General features: G+C 41.4%; 1 protein-coding gene across 2 annotated transcripts in view; it reads left to right on the top strand.

The window, feature by feature from the left end:
• The window catches only part of LOC126235887 (transport and Golgi organization protein 6 homolog), a 107,869-nt gene that overhangs the window by 75,536 nt on the left and 7,054 nt on the right, over window positions 1-25,279 (top strand). For both annotated transcript variants that reach the window (XM_049944815.1, XM_049944816.1), the window contains exons 10-11: window positions 276-667; window positions 6,662-7,114. In XM_049944815.1, coding sequence (XP_049800772.1) covers window positions 276-667; window positions 6,662-7,114 — 845 coding nt within the window. The remainder of the gene's footprint in view (window positions 1-275; window positions 668-6,661; window positions 7,115-25,279) is intronic.

Consider the following 25,279-nt stretch of genomic DNA (forward strand, 5'->3'; position numbering starts at 1 on the left):
TGATGCAAAGAATTGTAAAAATTTCAAAACATTAATTTCATTTTCACGAGTAGTTTCTTGCAAACAACAAAGTTTGTTACATTACAGAGCATCCACATGCATTAACTTCATAAATGAAGAAAACTTGTTCGTGTGTGTGGTCAAGTTGACATCAAAGGCATGATAAAGAAACCAGTGAATGAAAATGTAGTAGTGGTTTATTTACATTTTTAAGATAAAACCCATTTAAGTAATGTGAGTACAATGGAAATATTAATTCTCACTTTATATCACAGGAGGTGCAACATCTTTCCCGAACCCTGCCACATGCCGCATCAAGGTTCCAACAGAATGTGACAGTGAAAGAACTATTATAGCAGCACAGTTGCTCACTGCACTGTCAGAGAGTGACTACGTGAAGCAGAAAATTTTTAGCGATCCAAATTACTTGGTGCGGTATATTTTCTTTATATTGGAAAAAGATGCACGCCAGCTAGCAGAGCGGACAACGGTTGAGAATGGTGACGCTGCTAGTACCGTTTCTTCAGACTGTGATGACAGCCTGGATGAACACCTGTTCATTGTTCTCATGATCTTGAGTGTGGCTGTCAACAGTTCAGCCAACACTCCACTTGAAGGTGCTCTTTTTGAGAGCATTGTGGAACCACTGAAAATGATCTGTGACACGGTGGGTACAGCTACTGTAATGATTAGTGGGTTTTGTTTGAACACTAACTAAAATCATAAAAAACAGAAAAGTAAAACTTCCAATTTAGAAGCATGTGAATACACAATGTGATCAAAAGTATCCAGACATCTGGCTGAAAAAGACTTAAAAGTTCGTAGCGCCCTCCATCGGTAATGCTGAAATTCAGTACTGTGTTGGCCCACCCTTTGCCTTGATGACAGCTTCCGCTCTCATAGGCATACATTCCATCAGATGCTGGAAGGTTTCTTGTGGAATGGTAGCCCGGTCTTCACGGAGTGCTGCACTGAGGAGAGGTATCGATGAGGCCTGCCACGAAGTCGGTGTTCCAAAACATCCCAAAGATGTTCTGTAGGATTCAGGTCAGGACTCTGTGCAGGACAGTCCATTACGGGGATGTTATTGTCATGTAACCACTCCGCCACAGGCCTTGCATTATGGACAGGTACTTGATTGTGTTGAAAGATGCAGTCAGCATCCCCCAAATGCTCTTCAACAGTGGGAATCAAGAAGATGCTTAAAACATCAGTGTAGGCCTGTGTTGTGATAGTGCCATACAAAACAACAAGGGTGCAAATCCCCTCCATGAAAAACAAGACCACACCATAACATGACTACCTCCGAATTTTACTGTTGTCACTGCACATGCTGGCAGATGATGATCACCGGGCAATCGCCATACCCACACCCTGCCATTGGATTGCCACATTGTGTATCGTGATTTGTCACTCCACACAATGTTTTTCCACTGTTCAATTGTCCAATGCTTATGCTCCTTACACCAAGTGAGGTGTCATTTGGCATATACCAGTGTGATGTGTGGCTTATGAGCAGCCGCTCGACTATGAATCCAGGTTTTCTCATGTTCTGCCTAACTGTCATAGTACTTGCAGAGGATCCTGATGCAATTTGGAATCCCTGTGTGATGGTCTGGATAGATGTCTGCTTATTGCACATTACGGCCCTCTTCAACTGTCAGCGGTCTGTCAGTCAACAGATGAGCTCGTCCTGTACGCTTTTGTGCTGTACATGTCCATTCACATTTTCACTTGACTATCACATTGGAAACAGTGGACCTAGGGATGTTTAGGAGTGTGGAAATCTCGGCACAAGTAACATCCAATCACCTGACCACATTCAAAGACCGTGAGTTCCGTGGAGCATTCCTTCTGCTCTCTCTCAATGTCTAATGACTACTCAGGTCACTGATATGGCATACCTAATTCACCCAATATGAAAAGTGTGTGTTTTTGGGGGTGTAGGGATACTTTTGATCACATAGTGTATGTGAGAAGTATTGCTGAGAAGGGATTTGTCTTTCTGCCTCAGATTTATATTTGCTTTTGTCTGTGTAATGATAGTAAAATCATCCTTTTGAGTGATTCCAGAAATTAATAATGTCTCATCAGCTTCCCTGCTCTGAGCTGTCAGTTTCTTTCACTCACCGTAATCAGGTTTCTTCATAATAGTTTTATCCCTCAGAATACCATGCGTCAGACAGTTAATTTCATATATGTCACCAGTTAAAAATATTTGTAAACTTTGCCTCTATTTCTGGAAGGATTTGGGAGATTAGTCACTGTACTGACTGACACCTTCTTTTCTTATTCCACATCTTTGTTTTCAAAAGTTTTCTTATGGAAGTGCTCATGCTATTTATTCCTGTACTGCAGCACTATAACCACTTTTGATGAGTTCTCATTCAGGGCAAATGGAAACAGGAAAGATAATGTCGTGGGTGGGAGGGAGGGAATGCCCACATGGGGGGAGAGGGGGTTGGTTAGATGAGAGAAGGCATTACACGATCTGGACTGGGAAGGAATGGTGTGGGCGATGAGAGTAGGAAAACGTTGAGTTGAAGTAGTAGGAAACAGGTTAGCAGATGTTTAGGCCAGGAGGATTACTAGAGCGGAATGCAGGCAGGATGTGTTAAAGAGAGAATTCCATACTCGCATAATTAATAAAAAAAAATTGTGCCAGAGAGAAGTATCCAAATGGCCTGCATAGCAAAGCAACTGTATGGTCAAGTTTGCTGTTTGCCATAGTTTGGCTGTGGCCATTCATGGGAGTTGACAGTTGGTTACCTAACATGCCCACAAACAGTGCTACACAGTAATTGCAGCATAACTGATGCACAACAGGGCAGCTTTCACATGTAGCCCTGCCTTTTATTGTGCTGCAGATTTCTGTGTCTGAACTGCAGTAGTGCTGGTGCGTGGATGTGTGGGACAGATCTTGCATTTGGGCCGAGTGCGAGGGAATGGTGCAGAACAGGGTTGGAATAGAAATGGACAAAGATATTCTGTAGGTTGAGTGTGTGGTGGAACTCCACTTTGGGGGTGTGGGTAATATGTTGCATAGGATATCCCTTATCTCAAAGCACAAAGATAGGTAGTCGAAGCCCAGATGAAGGATTTGGTTGAGATTTTCAGGGCCAGGGTGATACCGGGTGATCAGAAGAGTGCTGCCTGGTGCCTGTATAACAGGTTTATTGGCATCAGAGGATGGGGTTGCACAGGGGGTTTGTTTATGAATGGGCTGGATAGGATATTGTCTGTCAATACAGACGCCGATAATCATGTCACTATATTTAGACAACTCCTGTTTTCAACTGCAGATGCAGTGCCCATGAGTGATGAGGCTGTAAGGAAGACATGTTTTGATGTGGAACATGTGACCACTGTCAGAGTGGAGACCCTGTGTTGGTGTTTGGTGTGCTTGATATGAACAGGTGTATTTATGAAGCCATTGAGAGGTGGTGATCAACATATGGGAAGGTGATGGGTTGAGATGAGAACCAGATGAAGTGGATTTGGGAGCATATGTTGAGGTTATTGAGGAAAGAAAAAGGTTGCCCTTCTCATGAGACCAGATCATGAAAATGTAATCAGTGAATCTGAACCTGGTAAGGGGTTTTATAAGTTGACTGTATAGGAAGGATTTCTCCTGATGAACCATAAATAAGTTGGCATAGGAAGGTGACATGCGAGTACCTATAACAGTACCATGGTTTCATTTATAGATTTTGGCTTTGTAAGTGAAATAATTGTGATTCAGGATGTGGTTGATTAGGAGAGAGGTGGTTGGTTTGGTATCAGGACAATGTTGGAGAAGATAGGGGGTTGTTGGCGTATGAGGATGTCAGGTCCACAGTGACCAACAAGGAGTATGGTGGTTAATGGGACAGTAACTGTGGGTAGGCAGTGAAAGGCATGAGCAGTCTCTTGAATGTAGGATTTGAGGCTAGGGACAGTAGTTTGGAGGTGCTGCACAACAGAGTCAGAGGTTTGTTCTGTAGGAGCATTATACCCTGACACAATGTGACTGCCATTAGGGATACCTGTAGGGTTGGATCATTGGAGTTTGGGGGGTAAGTAAAGGTAGGAGAACTTGGGGGCTCCTGGTGTAAAAAAAAGGAACTCAGGTTTTGGGGTGCACCTGATGCCTTATGGAATTACTGGAGTTCATGTTGGACTTCTGGGAATGGATCATGGTCATAAGGTTTGTGTGCAGAGATATCAGAAAGTTGGTGGAGAACCTCATCCACATAGTCTCTACAATTCATGACCACTATGATGGAGCCTTTGTAGCAGTAAGGGCAATAATGTCTGGACTGGTTTTCGAGTTACGGATAGTTGTGTGTTCTGCAGGAATGATGTTGGTCTCACTGGGGAGGAATTTAGGAAAGGGAGGTGAGAACATGTTAAAAGTGAGGAATTCCTGAAAGATTGCTGGGAATGAGGGTGTAAGGAGGGGAGGATTACAGTTCAGGGAAGTTCAGACTGTTTTAACAGAGGTTATGTATATGGGGTGTGTGCCAAAGAAATATTTCCACTGCAACAAACAAGTAAAGGAAAGAAGGTTGTTTATGAATCCAGCATGGGTAAACACAGGTTTTGTGCAAAAAGTAAGGCCTTTAGAAAATACTGGGAATTCTACAGGGATCAGAGTTCTGGCAAGAATTTTGACAACAGTGTTATGGGATTGGTGTTACGAAGCAGTGTGTTTCAAAGAGGCTGGAGGTAGTTTTTGGAGATGTACAAGGTAGTGTAAGTTAGCAAGGCATGGTCAGGCAGCCATGAAGGGTTTGTGGGGAGGTTTGGATCAGAGTGGTACCCTCCCTCCCCTTCCTTCCCTCCCTCCCTCCCTCCCTCCCTCCCCTCCCTCCCTCCCCTCCCTCCCTCCCCTCCCTCCGTTCCCTCCCTCCCCTCCCCTTCCTCCCTTCCTCCCTCCCTCCCTTCCCTCCCTTCCTCCCTCCCTCCCTTCCCTCCCTTCCTCCCTCACTCCCTTCTCTCCCTCCCTCCCTCCCCTCCCTCCCTCCCCTCCCCTCCCTCCCTCCCTCCCTCCCTCCCTCCCCTCCCTTCCTTCCCTTCCCTTCCCTTCCCTCCCTTCCCTTCCCTCCCCTCCCCTCCCCTCCCCTTCCCTCCCCTTCCCTCCCCTTCCCTCCCCTTCCCTCCCCTTCCCTTCCCTCCCCTCCCCTCCCCTCCCCTCCCTCCCCTCCCTCCCTTCCCTCCCTCCCTCTCCCCCTCACTACCCCACCACCCCTTCTGTCTCTCTTCTCTGCTTCCTCCACACCCATATCTGCCATCCCCCCTTGCATCACTTCCTCTACCTCCTTGTCTCACCCCCCCCCCCCCCCCATCTGCACTCCCCCCCCCCCCAACTCCTTAGCCCACTGCCTTCTCTGACACCATCCCTCTTGTCCCTTGTCCTGCCACCATCCTACCCACTGGTGTTCATATTAACTCCAAGACACAACCACCTGTGCACTGAACAATGATGGTATGATTCTCAACACAGGCACAAAATGTGTCTCCAAACAACCTTGAAACATACATTGGTGTGCAAACATTAAGAATGAAAATAACTTTCAATGAAGTTCAATATCAAGTACAAGTCACACAGGTGGATGAAAGTTGGACCATACTTAAAAGGAACTGCTACAGGATAGTTAAGAACTTAATTGAAAGAAATACATGATGAGCTGAAGAAAAATGACTCTTTTACTCACAAACATTAATTATCCTGAAGTTACCATGATTCATTATGGTCCTCTGGGCATTACATAAGGCGAGACATGGTTCTTAATAGGATGTGTGAGCAGCGGAGAAGGCAATGAATGCTCTGCAATGTGCTCCCATGCTGGCCCCGAGGTTAGCAAGTAGTTTTTGTGGCAGTGTGCTACATTCCTCCATCAGTGCAGGTGACAAATGATGGATTGTTGTTGGTGCATGTGGACATGCTGCAATATGTCTCTCCAACACATGCCACATGCGCTAGATGAGATTTAAGTTGGAGGAGGGGGCAGGCCATTCTATTTATTCCATGCCCTCTCATTACAAGAGTTGCTCCACCTATGCAGTTTGATATGTTCGCACATTGTCATCCATAAAAATGAAGCCAGGGCTGAATGCATTCCTGTAAAGACACCCATGAGGAAGGATTAGTTTCACAATAATTTTGACTGGTGAGTGTATCATGTTCAAAGATTTGGAGGTCAGTAAACCAATGCAACATTATGGCTCCCACATTGTAACATGTAGACCACCAAAGCAATCATGTTTAAGTTCTGGGCACCTTTTGTACCCTCATATGGCTAGAGGTGGAAACATGTTTTCTAGAATAATACATAAAGAAAGATGAAAGCTTAGCTTTAATAGTAAGCTTAAAAACCACACTAAATATCTTGAACTATTGAAGTGTCTATTTTATAAAAACTTTGACATTGTATAGTAGAAATCTGTCCATATGTAACATATGGAATATCTTTGTAGGTCTTTTTACATCATTTCTCACATCCTGCAAGTGCATTCACTAGTGTAATATGGAGCAGGTACCTAATGCATTATCCTATCCTGATAAATGTTTTGTATGTACCTCTTCTTTTTTACCCTGGAGAAAGTTTTAATATGAAAAACAGATAGTAAAGATTTACTGTATGAAGAACTAATGTGATTCTGGTTTATATTTTTGCAGGTTGCAAATGAGGAACTACGCCACCTGGCCAGTCAGATCTACAACAAGGTTGTGACACATGGTGTTATTACTGAAAGCACAGTTGAACCGATTGAGGATGTCCCCGCTAAAACAGAGAAGCAAGCTGATGAGCAGCAGCAACCGCCACCTACCACCAACAAGAACAAGAAGAAAGCTGCTCTGGCAGAGGGTAAGAAGGCAGCTGATCGTATGCTAGCCTTCAGTAACAAGGATGGCCAGAAGAACGGAGAGAAAAAGACGAACAATGCTGGGGAGAAAGATAAAGGCGGAAAACCAAAAGATGGCAAAGCTGCATATCTCAAAGCTGTTGTGGAGACTTATGATCCCTTAATACCTGTGCGTGGTCATGGCCTATTGGAGCTTACGAGGCTCATACTTTCAGGGGACAAGGAGGCTCGCCGCAACAAAGAGGAAATCTTTGTAATATTTCAGGTATCTGGCTAATTTGTTTTACATATGCTTTAAGAAATTGTTTTCTCATCTGTAATAAAATTATACTGATTACTCACATGGGTCATGAATAGTTTTTTTGATACTTAATTCTCACATCTTAGCTTGTCTATACTAATAATAAATCTGTAAAACTGTCATGTCTGTCTGTCTGTCTGTCTGCCTGAAAACTTTTCTCTAAACTACTGGATGATATTTTATGGCGTTTACAGGTAAGTTGAGCATAGATTGGGGCGTTGTGTAGGCTTTAGTTCATCAGAGTTGGATCTCAGAAAAAAATATCATAAGTGAAAATTATCCATACTAATATTATAAATGCGGAAGTAACTATCAGTTATGTTTTCAGAACTAACCTGCTGTGCCAATTTTGATGAAATTCAGTATGGGGACAGCTTGAACCCTGAGGAAGAACACGGGCTACTTTTTAAATTGTGTAGTTCAAAATACTCATCAACTTGAAGAATATCACACGAGTGGGAAACAATATTTACTCTTTGACTTTTGCCCTTTATCATACTTCTGAAAGCAAGGGGAAACTACAACTGTAACTTTTCCCAAGGGAATGCAGCTTTACTGTATGGTTAAATGGTGATGGCGTCCTCTTGGGTAAAATATTCCAGAGGTAAAACAGTCCCCCATTCGGATCTCCAGGTGGGGACTACTCAGGAGGACGTCGTTATCAGGAGAAAGAAAACTGGTGTTCTACGGATTGGAACATGGAATGTCAGATCCCTTAATCGGGCAGGGGCACATATAGTGGGAATTACTGAAGTTCGGTGACAGGAGGAACAAGACTTGTGGTCAGGTGAATACAGGGTTATAAATACAAAATCGAATAGGGGTAATGCAGGAGTAGGTTTAATAATGAATAAAAAAATATGAGTGCGGGTAAGCTACTACAAACAGCATAGTGAACGCATTATTGTAGCCAAGATAGATATCACGCCCACGCCTACCATAGTAGTACAAGTTTATATACCAACTAGCTCCACAGATGACGAAGAGATTGAGAAATGTACAATGAGATAAAAGAAATTATTCAGATAGTGAAGGGAGACGAAAATTTAATAGTCATGGGTGACTGGAATTCGATAGTAGGAAAAGGGAGAGAAGGAAATGTAGTAGGTGAATACGGATCGGGGCTAAGAAATGAAAGAGGAAGCCGCCTGGTATAATTTTGCACAGAGCATAACTTAATCATAGCTAACACTTGGTTCAAGAATCATAAAAGAAGGTTGTATACCTGGAAGAATCCTGGAGATACTAAAAGGTATCAGATAGATTATATAATGGTAAGACAGAGATTTAGAAACCAGGTTTTAAATTGTAAGACGTTTCCAGGGGCAGATGTGGATTCTGACCACAATCTATTGGTTCTGAAATGTAGATTAAAATTGAAGATACTGCAAAAAGGTTGGAATTTAAGGAGATGGGACCTGGATAAACAGAAAGAACCACAGGTTGTAGAGAGTTTAAGGGAGAGCATTGGGAAACACTTGACAAGAACGGGGAAAGAAATAGAGTAGAAAAAGAATGGGTAGCTTTGAGTGATGAAATAGTGAAGGCAGCAGACGATCAAGTAGGTAAAAAGATGAGAGCTAATAGGAATCCTTGGGTAACAGAAGAGACATTGAATTTAATTGATGAAAGGAGAAAAGACAAAAATGCAGTAAATGAAGCAGGCAGAAAAGAATGCAAACGTCTCAAACAGGAAGTGCAAAATGGCTAAGCAGGGTTGGCTAGAGGACAAATGTAAGATTATAGAGGCGTATATCACTATGGGTAAGATAGATACTGCCTACAGGAAAATTAGAGAGACCTTTGGAGAAAAGAGAACCACTTGTATGAATATCAAGAGCTCAGATGGAAACCCAGTTCTAAGCATAGAAGGGAAAGCAGAAAGGTAGAAGGAGTATATAGAGGGTCTATACAAGGACAATGTCCTTGAGGAGAATATTATGGAAATGGAAGAGGATGTAGATGAAGATGAAATGGGAGATACGATACTGCATGAAGAGTTTGACAGAGCAATGAAAGACCTAAGTCGAAACAAGGCCATGGGATTAGATAACATTCCATTAGAACTGCTGGTACCCATGGGAGAGCCAGCCCTGACGAAACTCTACCATCTGGTGAGCAAGATGTATGAGACAGAGGAAATACCCTCAGTCTTCAAGAAGAATGTAATAATTCCAATCCTAAAGAAAGCAGGTGTTGACAGATGTGAAAATAACCGAACTATGAGTTTAATAAGTCACGGCTGCAAAATACTAACACGAATTCTTTACAGACGAATGGAAAAACTGGTAGAAGCTGACCTTGGGGAAGTTCTGTAGAAATGTTGGAACGCATGAGGCAATGTGGACCCTATGACTTACCTTAAGATAGATTAAGGAAAGGCAAACCTACTTTTCTAGCATTTGTAGACTGAGATAAAGCTTTTGACAATGTTGACTGGAATACTCTCTTTCAAATTCTGAAGGTGGCAGTGGTAAAATACAGGGAGCAAAAGGCTATTTACAGTTTGTATAGAAACCAGATGGCAGTTACAAGAGTAGAGGGGCATTAAAGGGAAGCAGTGGTTGGGAAGGGAGTGAGAGAGGGCTGTAGCCTATCCACAATGTTATTCGATCTGTATATTGAGCAAGAAGTAAAGGAAACAAAAGAAAAATTTGGATTAGGAATTAAAATCCATGGAGAAGAAATAAAAACTTTGAGGTTCGCCGATGACATTCTAATTCTGTCAGAGACAGCAAAGGACCTCGAAGAGCAGTTGAATGGAATGGACAGTGTCTTGAAAGGAGGATAGAAGATATGAACATCAACAAAAGCAAAACGAGGATAATGGAGTGTAGTCCAATTAAATCGGGTGATGCTAAGGGTACTAGATTAGGAAATGAGACACTTAAAGTAGTAAAGGAGTTTTGCTATTTGGGGAGCAAAATAACTGATGATGGTCGAAGTAGAGAGTATATAAAGTATAGACTGGCAATGGTAAGGAAAGCGTTTCTGAGGAAGAGAAATTTGTTAACATCGAGTATACATTTAAGTGTCAGGAAGTCACTTCTGAAAGTATTTGTACGGAGTGTAGCCACATATGGAAATGAAACATGGACGATAAATACACTACTGCCCAATAAAATTGCTACACCAAGAAGAAATGCAGATAAGCGGGTATTCATTGGACAAATATATTATACTAGAACTGACATGTGATAACATTTTCACGCAATTTGGGTGCATAGATCCTGAGAAATCAGTACCCAGAACCACCACATCTGGCCATAACAACAGCCTTCATATGCCTGGGCATCGAGTCAAACAGAGCTTGGATGGCGTGTACAGGTACAGCTGCCCATGCAGATTCAACACGATACCACTGTTCATCAAGAGTAGTGACTGGCGTATTGTGATGAGCCAGTTGCTCGGCCACCATTGACCAGACGTTTTCAATTGGTGAGAGATCTGGAGAATGTGCTGGCCCGGGCAGCAGTCTACATCTACATCGAACATCTTCCGTATCCAGAAAGGCCCGTACAGGACCTGCAAAATGCAGTCGTGCATTATCCTGCTGAAACATTGGGTTTCGCAGGGATCGAATGAAGGGTTGAGTCACGGGTCATAACACATCTGAAATGTAACATCCACTGTTCAAAGTGCCGTCAATGCGAACACAAGGTGACAGAGACGTGTAGCCAATGGCACCCCATACCGTCACGTCGTGTGATAACGCCAGTATGGCGATGACGAATACATGCTTCCATTGTGCGTTCACCGTGATGTCGCCAAACACGGATGTGACTATCATGATGCTGTAAACATAACCTGGATTCATCAGAAAAAATGTTTTGCTATTCGTCCACCCAGGTTAGTCGTTGAGTACACCATCGCAGGCGCTTCTGTCTGTGATGCAGTGTCAAGGGTAACCACAGCCATGGTCTACGAGCTGATACTCCATGCTGCTGCAAACGTCGTCAAACTGTTGGTGCAGATGGTTGTTGTCTTGCAAACGTCCCCATCTGTTGACTCAGGAATCGAGACGTGACTGCACGATCCGTTACAGCCCTGTGGGCAAGATGCCTGTCATCTCGACTGCTAGTGATAAGAGGCCGTTGGGATCCAGCACGGCGTTCCGTATTACCCTCCTGAACCCACCGATTCCATATTCTGCCAATAGTCATTGGATCTTGACCAATGCGAGCAGCAATGTCGCGATACGATAAACAGCAATCGCGATAGGCCACAATCTGACTTCTATCAAAGTTGGAAACGTGATGGTACATATTTCTCCTCCTTACATGAGGCATCACAATGTTTCACCAGGCAACGCTGGTCAACTGCTGTTTGTGTATGAGAAATCGGTTGAAAACTTTCCTCATGTCATCCTGTTGTAGATGTCGCCACCAGTGCCAACCTTGTGTGAATGCTCTGCAAAGCTAATCATTTGCATATCACAGCATCTTCTTCCTGTCGGTTAAATTTCGCGTCTGTAGCATGTCATCTTCGTGGTGTAGCAATTTTAATGGCCAGTAGTGTAGTTTAGACAAGAAAAGAATAGAAGCTTTTGAAATGTGGTGCTACGGAAGAATGCTGAAGATTAGATGGGTAGATCACATATCTAATCAGGAGGTACTGAATAGAGTTGAGGAGAAGAGAAATTTGTGGCACAACTTGCCTAGAAGAAGGAATCAGTTGGTAGAACATATTCTGAGGCATCAAGGGATCACCAATTTAGTAACGGAGTGCAGCATGGAGGGTAAAAATCATAGAGGGAGACCAAAAGATGAATACACTAAGCAGATTCAGAAGGATGTCGGTTGCACTAGGTACTGGGAGATGAAGCTTGCACAGGATAGAGTAGCATGGAGAACTGCATCAAACCAGTCTCTGGACTGAAGACGACAACAACACATTTGTGAAAATGGTTTTATTGGTTGATATGTGCTACATGATGTGATAGTCATGAATACAATGCTTACAGTCTTCAATGTGTTTAATCCATACTTCCACAGTATTTCTTACATAATGTAGCTTTATGCATAGAAGCGCACTCCTGCCCATGCCCTTCTGTATGCTCTGCTTGGCAGTGATGTTGTGCATGTTGAGACATTGTGCTTTGGGATAGCTCGGGAGAGAGGAGAGTCGTGAGGGCAGCTGATGTTATTGCACGTACAGTAGCTTTCTTACTCACTGCCTCTCATTGTAACAAAGCTAGGGATATGAGAGAGCAGCTGCACGAAATAGCTAGTGCTAAATAATTTCGTGGGTAACAGCTAGTGCTAAATAATTTCCCTCACATGGCTTTCCAGTAAGTTAATGATGGATATCCAACAATAAAGGAAGTTTCTAGATGGAACAATGCACAAAATTAAGGAAAGCCAACCAGTCACGTATAGCACTGTGTGCAGCATAGAAACACTTAACAGAAGCACTATTCACATGCACTGCTGTGAGATGTTTTAGCTGTTTCATAAGTTCTTCATTGGTGCATTTATTTTCACAATGCTTGTAATTTAAATTGTAACAACCAGAAAAAAGTTTCCTTAGAAACAAAAAGCACATTCACAAAACTTTGTTTATTGCTACTTAGTTGCGTAAACCTCATAACCTAAGATAAACACATTACAAATGCAGGAGTGACACTGACAAAAAAAGAAAAAATACATTGAATTCAGTATTTCGGCATGTAAATAACCAGATTAGATGATTAGTGTAGTGACATAAGAACAGTATTTATGCAAACTTGTAAAATTTCTTGGTGATTACCCTAGTGGGAAATGAGCCAAGAAGAGCAGACGGAAAAAAGGTATTTAACAAGAGGAGAAGGGAAAGAGGTAAATGAATAATGACAGAGATGAAAGGAAAAGTGTGGTAAACAGAAAATAGTTGTGAAAGATGAAAGGGCGTACAAAAAATCTAGAGGACGATATAGAAATCACATGATGCCAGAAGAGACATACCAAAATTTAGGCAGCTTCTGTTTGGTGGGCTACCAAAATTATCCAAGATGAACTTGCACATGACTCATTTGAATTGATAGAAATTGGAAATGTTACACCTAACTTAGCTATATGCAAGGTTGAAAATCTCAGAATTGTCTTATGAAAGTTTATAATTAGTAAATGTTTTAGAAACAGTATTGCCAGGGATATATCTATAATGGTCTAAATATTAAAAATTATGCTGAAGATGAAAGTATTGCTGGCGTGTTACACCTTAAGAGCATCATTAATTTATAAATTTCTCTGATAATTTTCTGGCTCTTTGGATATATCAAACCAGTCAGTTCGATTGTGCTGTCTTAGAGGGCTCTTTTACCCAAGGCGAATCAATTTTCACAGTTCAGAACATTTAAAGTTGTATTCAGGTAGTATATAAATTCTCCAGTTGTATGCTACTTTGAAAGTTTGAGTCACCATCTTGTCTATATGTATTATCAATTTGTGACCTATGCAGTGACTCAATCATCTACATCTACATCTGCATCTACATATATACTCTGTAATAGATAGATAAAAAATCTACTCACTAATTGGCGGCAGGAGAACACACATACAAAAGGTATTACAGCACTAACTTTGTGTGTGTTCTTGTGCCACCCCTTGATGAGTTGATTTTGTATAAATCCAATTACACTATATTTTCAGAAATTGATTATTTTTGCACATGAACATTTATACTCTGCAAGCCATCTTATCATCTATGCTGAAGGGTACTTCATGTGTCATAGTCACTACCCCTCCCCACCCCCACCCCCACCCCCCCACCCCCACCCCCACCCCAACCCCACGCTGTTCTAGTTGCCAGCATTCTCAAAAATTTTCAAAAAAGTAATGTACAGTCGTCTTTATAACCATCTTATCTCAAATAACATACTGTCAAAGTCACAGTTTGGATTTCTAAAAGGTTCTGATATTGAGAAGGCTATCTACACTTACAGTGAAAATGTGCTTAATTCATTAGACAAAAAATTGCAGGCAACTGGTATATTTTGTGATCTGTCAAAGGCATTTGACTGTGTAAATCACAATATCCTTTTAAGTAAACTAGAATATTATAGTATAACAGGAAATGCTGCAAAATGGTTCAAATCTTATATCTCTGGCAGGAAACAAAGGGTGTTATTAGGAAAGAGACATGTATCAAGCTATCAGGCCTCATCCAACTGGGAACTAATTACATGTGGGGTCCCACAAGGTTCCATTTTGGGGCCCTTACTTTTTCTTGTGTATATCAATGACCTTTCATCAGTAACATTACCAGATGCCAAGTTTGTTTTGTTTGCCGATGATACAAACATTGCAATAAATAGCAAGTCAAATGTAGTCTTAGAAAGATCAGCCAATAAAATATTTGTGGACATTAATCACTGGTTCCTAGCCATTTCTTTGTCACTAAACTTTGAAAAAACACACTACATGCAGTTCAGAACTTGTAACGGGTGTCCCAAGAGTATATGTCTAACATACGATGACAAGAAGATAGAAGAAGTGGACAGTGTTAAATTCTTGGGATTACAGCTTGATAATAAATTCAACTGGGAGGAGCACACCACAGAACTGCTGAAGCGTCTTAACAAATCTGTGTTTGCAATGCGAATTTTGTCAGACATAGGGGATATAAAAATGAAAAAGCTGGCATACTATGCTTACTTTCATTCCATAATGTCATATGGGATTATTTTTTGGGGTAATTCATCAAGCCAAGCTAAAGTTTTCCGGGCACAAAAACGTGCAGTGAGAGTTATATGTGGTGTGAACTCAAGAACATCCTGCAGAAGCCTGTTTAGGGAACTAGGGATACTAACTACTGCTTCCCAATATATTTATTCCTTAACGAAATTTGTCATTAAAAATATATCACTTTTTCAAACCAACAGTTCAATTCATGGAATCAATACTAGAAATAAGAATAATCTTCACAAGGATTTAAAGTCACTTAGTCTTGTACAAAAAGGTGTGCATTATTCAGGAACACACATTTTCAATAACTTGCCAGCAGCCATAAAAAGCTTAACAACCAATGAAATTCAGTTTAAGAGAAGCCTAAAGGATTTATTGGTGGCCAACTCCTTCTACTCCATTGATGAATTTCTTAGTAAAACCAACTGATTTGTATATAAGTACAACATAACTTCTGCACAATTTCAGTGCAGTAATGTGTTCATTGAAAATTTGTGTGTGTGTGTGTGTGTGTGTGTGTGTGTGTGTGTGTGTGTGTGTGTGTGTGTGTTAGTATAATCTAACTTCTGCACCATTTCAGTGCAGTAATGTGTTCATTGTAAATAAGTATTACAGTAGTTGTATTACCTTATAAATAAATAAAAAACTTTTTTATTTTAAATTCAGTGCATTAGTATTTGTGAAATGACTCTTAGTGTTCATTAAAAAATGACGATCATTCCACTTGGGACATGTGGAATGGTACATTAGCTTATTTGTTTTAGTTGTAAATATTTGTCATGTATTGTTGTTTTTCTGACATGTTCCACATCCTAGAGGACCTCCTCACTACGGATCAATTGGAATGAAAGTAAATCTAATCTAATCTAATCTAATCTTGAAATTTTAACAGTACATCACCACAGCTGTTAGTTGGTGATATTACATGTGTTGGAAAATCAAAGAGTGATGGGGTAGGATCTGTCCTCAGACAGCCAGACCTCATAAAAAACCTCTTTTTTTTCCAAGTGATTTTTCTCCAGAGGCAAGTGCATGGTGTAGGATGAAAGCATTTGAATATCATGGTAACAACTTGTTTCTGTGCCCTTGAGGCTATTGTGCGTAAAGAAAACAGTAAATTAATAGGTCGCAAACAATTTTATATGTAGTGTATCTGCAATATTTTAAAAACTGGATGAACTTAGGCTACTTGGGAAGGTGTTCCATGTAATATCCCCTATTAATGTTGCCGGGTAGATTGTACCAGTATACTGGCCATTCATTGCATGTCCAAGTATTATCTCAAACCAGACACTGAAATGCAGCTCGCAGTATTCTCTAAATGGCAGTGACTTGACTGAGAACATTGGGGTCACTTGTGATGGAGTAATCTAATAATTTTTGTTGCAGCTGAAGGTGTGTCTGTAAGCTGTAAAATCGTTAGTGTAGTCATTTAAAATAAAAGTTTTACTAGCTGTCAGAAGTGTTTTCATTCATCATGACAAATTAACAATTGCATGAAACAATTCACTACATATAAAAGTGTCTCCTCATTGTCTTATTATCTGTGGAAAGTTACTTTCCTTATTCCACTGACTTATGCAGATGAAAGACAAACAGAAAATTACCATTTTCGATGTTCCTTGTCTCTAGAATAAAGGCTGAGCAAAGCTTTCTGCCTAATTGCAATTTCCTGAACACCGTGAATAACAGAACTCTGTAGAAGTCTCATACTCAAAGATCAGTGTGCGGTGTCCAGGTTGTCTGTAAGTATTTGGTCCATAGATTTAACATAAGAACAAAAGACATTCAGTATTCAGTCAGCTTTCAGTGTCTCAACAAAGTCAATATACAGTCACAAAAATGTTTGCCATTTACATACTGATATTTGCTGTGTCTTGCAGGCTTTGTAAAGTTGATAAATGATTTTTATTTGAACATAAAGACAAGGCTGCTTGATTTTTATTTATTTTTTAATTTACTGGATTAGTACTTTCTCATCATGAATGGTTGTATAAAAATAATAGGTAACACATACTGTAGGCTGTATGTAATGGGAGTTGGAATGTGTTTATGATGTGTATTTTGTATTAGACTGTTTAGTACTCACTAAATTTTAGCTTTGAGCCTTCATAGAAGTTTTTGCAGATGGTCTATTTATTTTATATGTATCGTCCTACAGTTGCATAAATATTCTGTGTGAGAAATTAGACAAAAATATTATCACTCATAAACATTATGTAATAAGCCCATAGTGTCTGTTATCATCAACTATGCATGAATTACCAATAGTGTATACATTAGTAAATGTCTCAAACAACTGTTCACTGTAGATAGGATAGTGAAAGGGAAGAAATCGAAATAGTAAGGAATATAACAGACAACTGGAGTCTTGTAGCCATCATCCTACAAAGTTCATGGATTGTGAACCCTCTTGAGGTCTTTCCTTTAAGTTATAAACTTTTTAATCACATCAGTGTTCTTATATTCCATTTCCTTGAAGGATCTGAAACAGGTGCTGCTTTAGAATGTAGAATATTTGTTACCTTCTATGGACCTTCATGTTTGCGAGAGAAATTGCTAGTTTCCCTCTGCGTATGTGATATAATAGGCCTTGACCAACTCCATATCGTCTATCTTAAAATTTGGCATTGCAGCATATGGTTATGGTCCTTCATTTACTTTGAGATGTTTTCTTTAATTCATTTTCTGTACATCCTTGAGTGTTGCCCTTATATTTGATTGTATCTTCTGGCCATTCAAATGATTTTAATAGCTGTTCACTTCTATTTAATACCTTTACTAATGAAAGACCCATAGACAAATGAGGCAACTCTTTTAAAATAACTTGAAGCTCCAGAATCATTTGAATCCAAAGTGTTTGTCTATTTGAACAATGCGTTCAATGAAGTCTGTTTGATTCCCTGCAGATGAGTTAGACTGAGGATATTCCCTACCCTTCCAATGCTAAAAATTCTTACTTATAAATTGCATACCATTATCTGTAAGTAATTTTCTCAGTTTTCCCGCATCTGCAAATTACGCTCATAGACAGTTAACTACAGTGCCTGTATTTACTATTTTAATAAGATATAATTTTACATTTTTTCATCAGCTTTCAGTTGCTACAAAGATCTAAGTCACTCCACTTCTACCTTTTGGTAATGGTCGAAAGATATATTTATCAGGCAGAACATTATGACCACCGACCTACTTTCGATATTAACTCATCCAGGCAAGTGCAGCATCACCTGGTGAGGGATGGCTGCTAGTCACACATGCGCAGAGCATGTAGTGTCACTAAGTGTGCTGTCCATGTGTAGAATGGGGAAGGTGCAAGATCTGAGTTTGACTGAGGGCAGATTGTGATGACTCAGAAGACCAGCACAAGCATTTCGGAAACTGCACGACTAGTTGAGAGTTCGAGGAGTGCTGCGGCAAGTGTCAACATGTGGCGAAACCGAGGTGAAACCATGTCCCAGATGTCATGGGGTTGGGCGGCTACCCCTCATTACTGTTGTTGGACATCATAGGCTGGCAGACTGGTATAACAGGACAGGCAGCGAACTGTGGTGCAGTATCAGAGTACAAATGTGTCTGAACACACAGTGCACAGAAGACACCTAATGATGGGCCTCCACAGTTGACGACCCATGCATGTCCCAATGTTAACACGACAACATGGACAACTAGGACTGAAATGGGCACATGACCATCCACACTGGATGTTGGTGCAGTGGCAGTGTGTTGCATGGTTTGATGAATCCCCATACCTTCATTATGCCAGTGGGAGGGTGCAAATCTTTCATCTTCCAGGGAACATTTCCTTGACAACTGTACTGGGGGGCAGAGAAAAACTGATGATGGGTTCATTGTGCTCTGGGAAACATTCACATGAGCATCCATGGGTCCAGTGGAGCTCACGCAGGGCACTATGATGATCGAGGAGTATCATACACTGGTTGCAGACCGCATACGTCCCTTCAGGGCGATCATATTTCCCAACAGCACTGACATTTTTCAGCAAGATAGTGTGGCATCTCACAAAGCCAGGAGTGTGATGGAGTGGTTCGAGGAATATAGTGGAAAGTTCCAATTGATGTGTTGCTGCCGCCCCCACCCCAACTCGTCAAATCTGAACCCAATCAGACACATCTGGGATGTGACTGAAAGTGGCATCAGAATTCGTCACATCAACCCCCGAATTTATGGGAATTAGATGACTTGCTGGAGCAGATGTGATGCCACCTTCCTCCAGCGACCTACTGAGCCCCCATTGCTTGGACGCCACAAAGCCTCGCCATTGTTATCTGTGCCAGAGGTGCTACTAGGTAGGTGGTCATAATGTTCAGGTTGATCAGTTATGTGTAGGTGTTAAATCATGTAATGCCTTTGGCACTATTGGATGCTTTTAGAAATTGAGGGCATTATTATTGTCTTTAACACTCGACACAGGTCATGTGTACATAATTTTTTTTTTTTTTTTTTTTTTTTTTTACTTTTCTGCTTAAACTTCTGAAACAGGGGAACTTGTGTAAGTGCCTGATGTGCTTAGGTATTCCAGAGTGTCCATATACTTTGTGTACATACCATACTAGGCCATCAACAGTTATAGTCGGTGTGCTCATTTTCCAGTCTTTCATGATCCATAAATTCTCCAAAATAAAGTATTGTACAACAACCTCTTATGTTTATTGCTCTGTTATTGGCCCTTAGTTACAAGATATTACAATACTACCCAAGTACTCATCAGATCATAAGCCATCTCTTATTTTTTGTTTTAATTATCTTAAATAGTTAATACAATAACTTATTTTAATAAAACTTACTCAAAGTTTGATTCCAGGTACACCAGTTCTGTTGTTGTTGTTGTTGTTGTTGTTGTTGTTGTTGTTGTCTGCACCTAATTGTGTCTAAAAAAGTGTGTTGGGCATTACATATAGTGAGTGACCTTTTATGTAGATAATCTCTAACTTAAATTATTATTGTAAAAATAAAACCCATATCCTCAGTCTGCTAAGTAACAGTCTACTTTCCATTAGGGAAAACAAAGCTTGAAGATCTGTATACACTATTATTTTGGAGTCCCATATAGCATCCAGAATTTTTGTAGACTCCAAATGATAGTTAACAATTCACATTCACATCTTTATATGAGATTTTCCATTAATCATTTAGATCACCTATATGGTCCACATCCTTCATTGTTTTGTCCCTTTTGTTAGCTATCACTTACATCTGTCATCTTAACACTTTCTCTTCTTCAGTGTTTTATATATACATAAATAAATATTTTCGTCACCAACTGTGCTAGTTTTACCTTCCTCCTATTATCTTGTTCCGTTTATAGTCCACTTCTCTTTTTTTGTTTATTGATTTATTTATTTAACATTCCATAGTTTTAACGTTCGTTATTCGCTGTTTTCCAACCAACAATCACTGCCAATAATCTCTTCCACACCTACCAGTATCATCCATTTCCGTTGATTCCGTGTTGCTGGCGATATTTTTGTGCCATTGGCTATCTTTCTCTGCCACAGGAAAATTTTTTTGGGACATTTCTGCGGCACGCGCGGTCTTTTCTGCGGCACGCGCGGTCTTTTCTGCGGCACGCGCGGTCTTTTCTGCGGCACGCGCGGTCTTTTCTGCGGCACGCGCGGTCTTTTCTGCGGCACGCGCGGTCTTTTCTGCGGCACGCGCGGTCTTTTCTGCGGCACGCGCGGTCTTTTCTGCGGCACGCGCGGTCTCTGTTTTTGAGCAACGTGTGTTCTTTTCCCCTGATCTGGACATACTTGCTTGGTCTGGTCAACTTTTCCGTATTTTTCTTATTTAGTGGTCTTCCTTTGGTATTGAACATTACCAACACAATTTCTTTCTTTCTCGTCCTTCCCTCCGTGTTTTATTTCTTCTTATGATTACTATTTTAACTTTAGTTATTTAATTTCCCTACCCACCAGTTACCTACTATGTACCCTAATCCTATACCACATTATTTACATTCATTCCGGAAACATGCATTCACCGTAGCCAAATTGCAATCCCACATACTTTTCCTCCGGTCCTGCTTAACCTTTGGAATTACCCCTAAAGGACTTACCTTAAAAGTTCCCATCTCTGGGTGCAATTCCTCCTTCCACCAGTCTCTCCTGGACTTCCAGAACCTTCAATCCTTAGCCCTTACCCAACTTGTCCTGAATCTCTACACTACTTCATGTATCCACCACTCCCAACAGCTCCTATCTCTCTTCAAAGTCCTCCACCTCTCAAACCCTTGCTTGGAGAACACACTCAGGAACATCATCCTAGAAGCCAGCTGCAAACTTGAGTTCCATGCCACACACCACCTGAAAAAACTATCCACAGTGCTAGTGCAACACCTAAGAAGTGGGGTCCCTCTCCCTATCCCTTACAAACACCAACCACAACAGAACCTTCAACAAACCCCCCTCATAGCCAACAAACCTAGCCTAGCCACCCTACTCAATCTCCTCATCCCAGCACATACCCCACACAGACCAAATCTCAACTATAACCACAGTCAAATGCCACATATCACCAGACCCATTTCAGTTCTAAACCTCTCATCCAGATCCCTCTCTCCTCCAGAGACATCTGTTCTATCAAAAGGCTTAACCGTTAGCCCCACGCCTAAATTCAACCACACTGCCCTGGTTAAAGATCTCCTCTCATTCACCCGGAACCTCAACTGGAAATATCACTTTACTACCCAAACACAGCCCCCAAATACTAGACCCAGTGTTGAACCCTGTCTAGAACAGTTCCGACCACTTTCTCAAAGGGATCCTCCTCCCCTCCCCCAAAACCATCCCTTGCAGACATTTCAGGAATTCCTCACATCCAGTGTTGCCTCCCAGTCCTTCTTGAAGAACATCCCGACAACCCTCAACATCACCCCAGCTGAATCTCGTGCCATTAAGGAGCTGAAAATAGACCGCTCTATTGTCATCCTCCCGGCGGATAAAGGCTCCACAACTGTCGTACTTGACCGTGTGGAGTATGTGGCAGAAGGACTGCGTCAACTTTCCGACACCTCAACCTACAAAGCTGTTACCCAGGATCCCATTCCCTCCATCCAGACTGAGCTGCAGAAAATCCTAAAAATCCAAGGTCCCTCACAAGGGCTTCCATAGACTTACTCACTCCACCCGAGCCACGTACCCCTACCTTCTACCTATTACCCAAAATCCACAAAGAGAACCATCCTGGCCGTCCCATTGTGGCAGGCTTTGAAGCCCCAACAGAACGTATCTCAGCTCTGGTAGACCAACACCTCCAACCTATCATCCGCAGACTCCCATCCTACATCAAAGACACAAACCACTTCCTAGAACGCCTAAATCCATTCCCACTCCTCTCCCACCTGAAACCTTTCTTGTCACCATAGATGCTACATCCCTTTACACAAACATCCCACATACCCATGGTCTCTCTGCCCTTGAGCACTACCTCTGCCAACGCTCACCCGAAGATCTTCCAAAAACCTCGTTCCTTATCACACTTACCAACTTCATCCTCACCCATAATTACTTCACTTTTGAAGGCCAGACCTACAAACAAATCAGGGGAACGGCCATGGGAACCAGGATGGCTCCGTCCTATGCCAATCTCTTCATGGGCCGCATGGAGGAGGCTTTCCTGAAGACCCAACAGCTGCTTCCCCTGGCCTGGTATAGGTTTATAGATGACATCTTTGTGGTCTGGACTCATGGTGAAGAAACACTCCTTAATTTCCTCCATAACCTCAACTCCTTTTCGAATCTGAATTTCACCTGGTCCTTCTTCAAAACCCAAGCCACCTTCCTGGATGTTGACCTTCATCTTGTTGAAGCTCACATCCACACCTCTGTCCGTATCAAACCCACAAACAAACAACAGTACTTTGATAGCTGCCATCCATTCCACATCAAACGCTCCCTTCCCTACAGCCTAGGTATTCGTGGCAAACATATCTGCTCCAGTGACGAATCCCTCAACAATTACACCAATAACTTAACCAGTGCTTTCCTCTCCCGCAACTATCCTGCAGACCTTGTCCACAAACAGATCTCCCGAGCAATACATTTCTCCCCGTCCAACAACAATGTTCCTATCCCCAGACCACACAGAAGCATTCCCCTTGTCACCCAATATTATCCTGGCCTCGAAAACATCAACAAATTACTCCGCCAGGGATATGACTTTCTCAAGTCAAGCCCTGAAATGAGATCATCCCTTGACAAAATTCTCCCCACACCACCCAGAGTTGCCTTTCGTCGCCCTCCTAACCTCCATAACATCCTTGTTAAACCCTACAATATTCCCAGACTACCTTCTCTACCCAGCTGTTCCTACCCCTGTAACCGACCCCGCTGCAAAACCTGCCCCATGCATCCCCCCACAACCACCTACTCCAGCCCCGCTACTGGTAAAACATACACAATTCAAGGCAGGACCACATGTGAAACTACACATGTCATTTATCAACTGACATGCCTGCACTGTACAGCCTTTTACATTGGTATGACAACAACTAAACTGGCTGAGCGCATGAACAGACACAGACGAACTGTCCGCCTAGGAGATGTCCAATACCCAGTAGCGGAGCATGCCCTCCAGCATAATTCTAGGGACCTGGGTACCTGCTACACTGTATGTGCCATTTGGCTTCTCCCACCCAACACCAGTCCCTTCTCTGAACTGCAGAGATGGAAACTCGCACTCCAACACATCCTTTCATCCCGCCATCCCCCTGGACTGAACCTACGTTAAACAACCTCACTCCCATTTACTCTTCAGTCTTCTCCTCTTTCCCTTTCCTCTTTAGCCATTCACGCATCTTTTCATCCTACATAGTTGTGTTTATCTTTATACTATATACCTCTTTACTTCTGTATGCATCCTCTTTGGTTTGAAGCTGGCACAGTACTTACAGTAGAATATCTTTGGCTTCCCTCTGACAACCATGCCTCCATCCTTGCTACCCTCCCTGTTTTCCTTTCCCTGTTGCTTCATAACCTGGGTTGTGAGTAACTGAATCTACTTTCCCTTCTTCCCTTTCTTTCCCCTCTCTCCTCCCTGATGAAGGAACATTTGTTCCGAAAGCTAGGAACGTAAATTTTTGGTTCTGTTTTTTGGTTATCTATCGGCTGTACTGAGCTGAGGTAAGTACTGGCCAGCCCCTCTATCTCTTTGTTAGTATTTGGTAACAATTCTTTCTCAGTAGCTGAATAATTCAGCTGGTGTTTATTAAGACTTTGACTAATGAATGCAATTGTAAAATGGTCGCCTTTTTCTGGAATCACATTTCCTTGGAACAGCTCACAGCCATCCGCTGGACACTAGGGACAAGATGCGTCTTCCACGAGTGTCGAAGGCTTCACGCGCCAAGCGAATGACAGGAGGTGCAACGAGCAGCTGTGCGTCTCACGGGGGGGGAGTACTTTGTTTAATAAACTAGTACCACTCAGCCAGCTAAATGTAAAACACTTGCAATTGTTTTAAACTTTTTGGTTTAGGACAGTTTTTTATAGCTTGTATCCTTTCCTTTATCAGGTCGTATGCCCGTTTTTCTGACAATATGATCCAAAAACTTTAATTCTCATGGCCCAAAGTCTAACTTTGAAATTTGTTTTCTCTAATTGCCTTAGGCATAAGTCAGTAATTTGCAGTGATCTTCCCAAGTCTTAGAGACTAACAGTGTATCACTTAAAATCATTATTAGTCCCTGCCTTGTGGTTTATATAAAGCATTGCCACTGCAGTGTTCAAACCAAATGCTCATTCTTTAAATTGGTAAGATTTTCATTTGAATAAGAAGGCCATGTATTATTTTGATTTTCATGTAATCTGACTTGCCATTAAATCAATTTAACTAAAAGATTTGGTTTCCTCATACCTAGATAATAAGTATTACATAATGACAGGTCTAGCCTGTTTAGTTTCTGTGAGTGTATTAAGTGTTCGTGCATCCCAAACTTAATGAACACCCATTATCCCAGGTTTATCTGAAAACACGTCTTTATATTTTACTAGAATATCCTCTAATAGAAATTTTTGTTCTTGAAGCAATACAAGCTAGTGTCTCACTTTTGGTTTAAGGGGGAACATTCATGAAAAAGGCACACGATTTAAAAGATGGACCAAATCCACAATTTTGAAGATATGGCAATCAAATTTTGTACCATGCTTTACTTGAAATTAACACATTTACTGTTAAGTTCCTTGGATTATATATATGTAACTTTTTGTGGAATTCTTCTTCCTTTTTTTTCCAAAAACTAAATTATGTACCTTTTTCTCAGAAACTAATAAATAGGGATTTCTACAAAATTTTCTCTGTTTAATCTCTTTACATATAGCCAGCTTCTCTCATGAGGTTTTCTGAAGATATTGAATAGGAGAATTTTAATAATTTTTAATGATAATTATATAAGTATAATATAAAATTCATGCAAAATTCCCAGTATTTTGCCCCATATATCAGCTTA

Source organism: Schistocerca nitens, chromosome 2, assembly GCF_023898315.1.
Source record: "Schistocerca nitens isolate TAMUIC-IGC-003100 chromosome 2, iqSchNite1.1, whole genome shotgun sequence".
In the NCBI taxonomy this organism is placed as follows: domain Eukaryota; kingdom Metazoa; phylum Arthropoda; class Insecta; order Orthoptera; family Acrididae; genus Schistocerca; species Schistocerca nitens.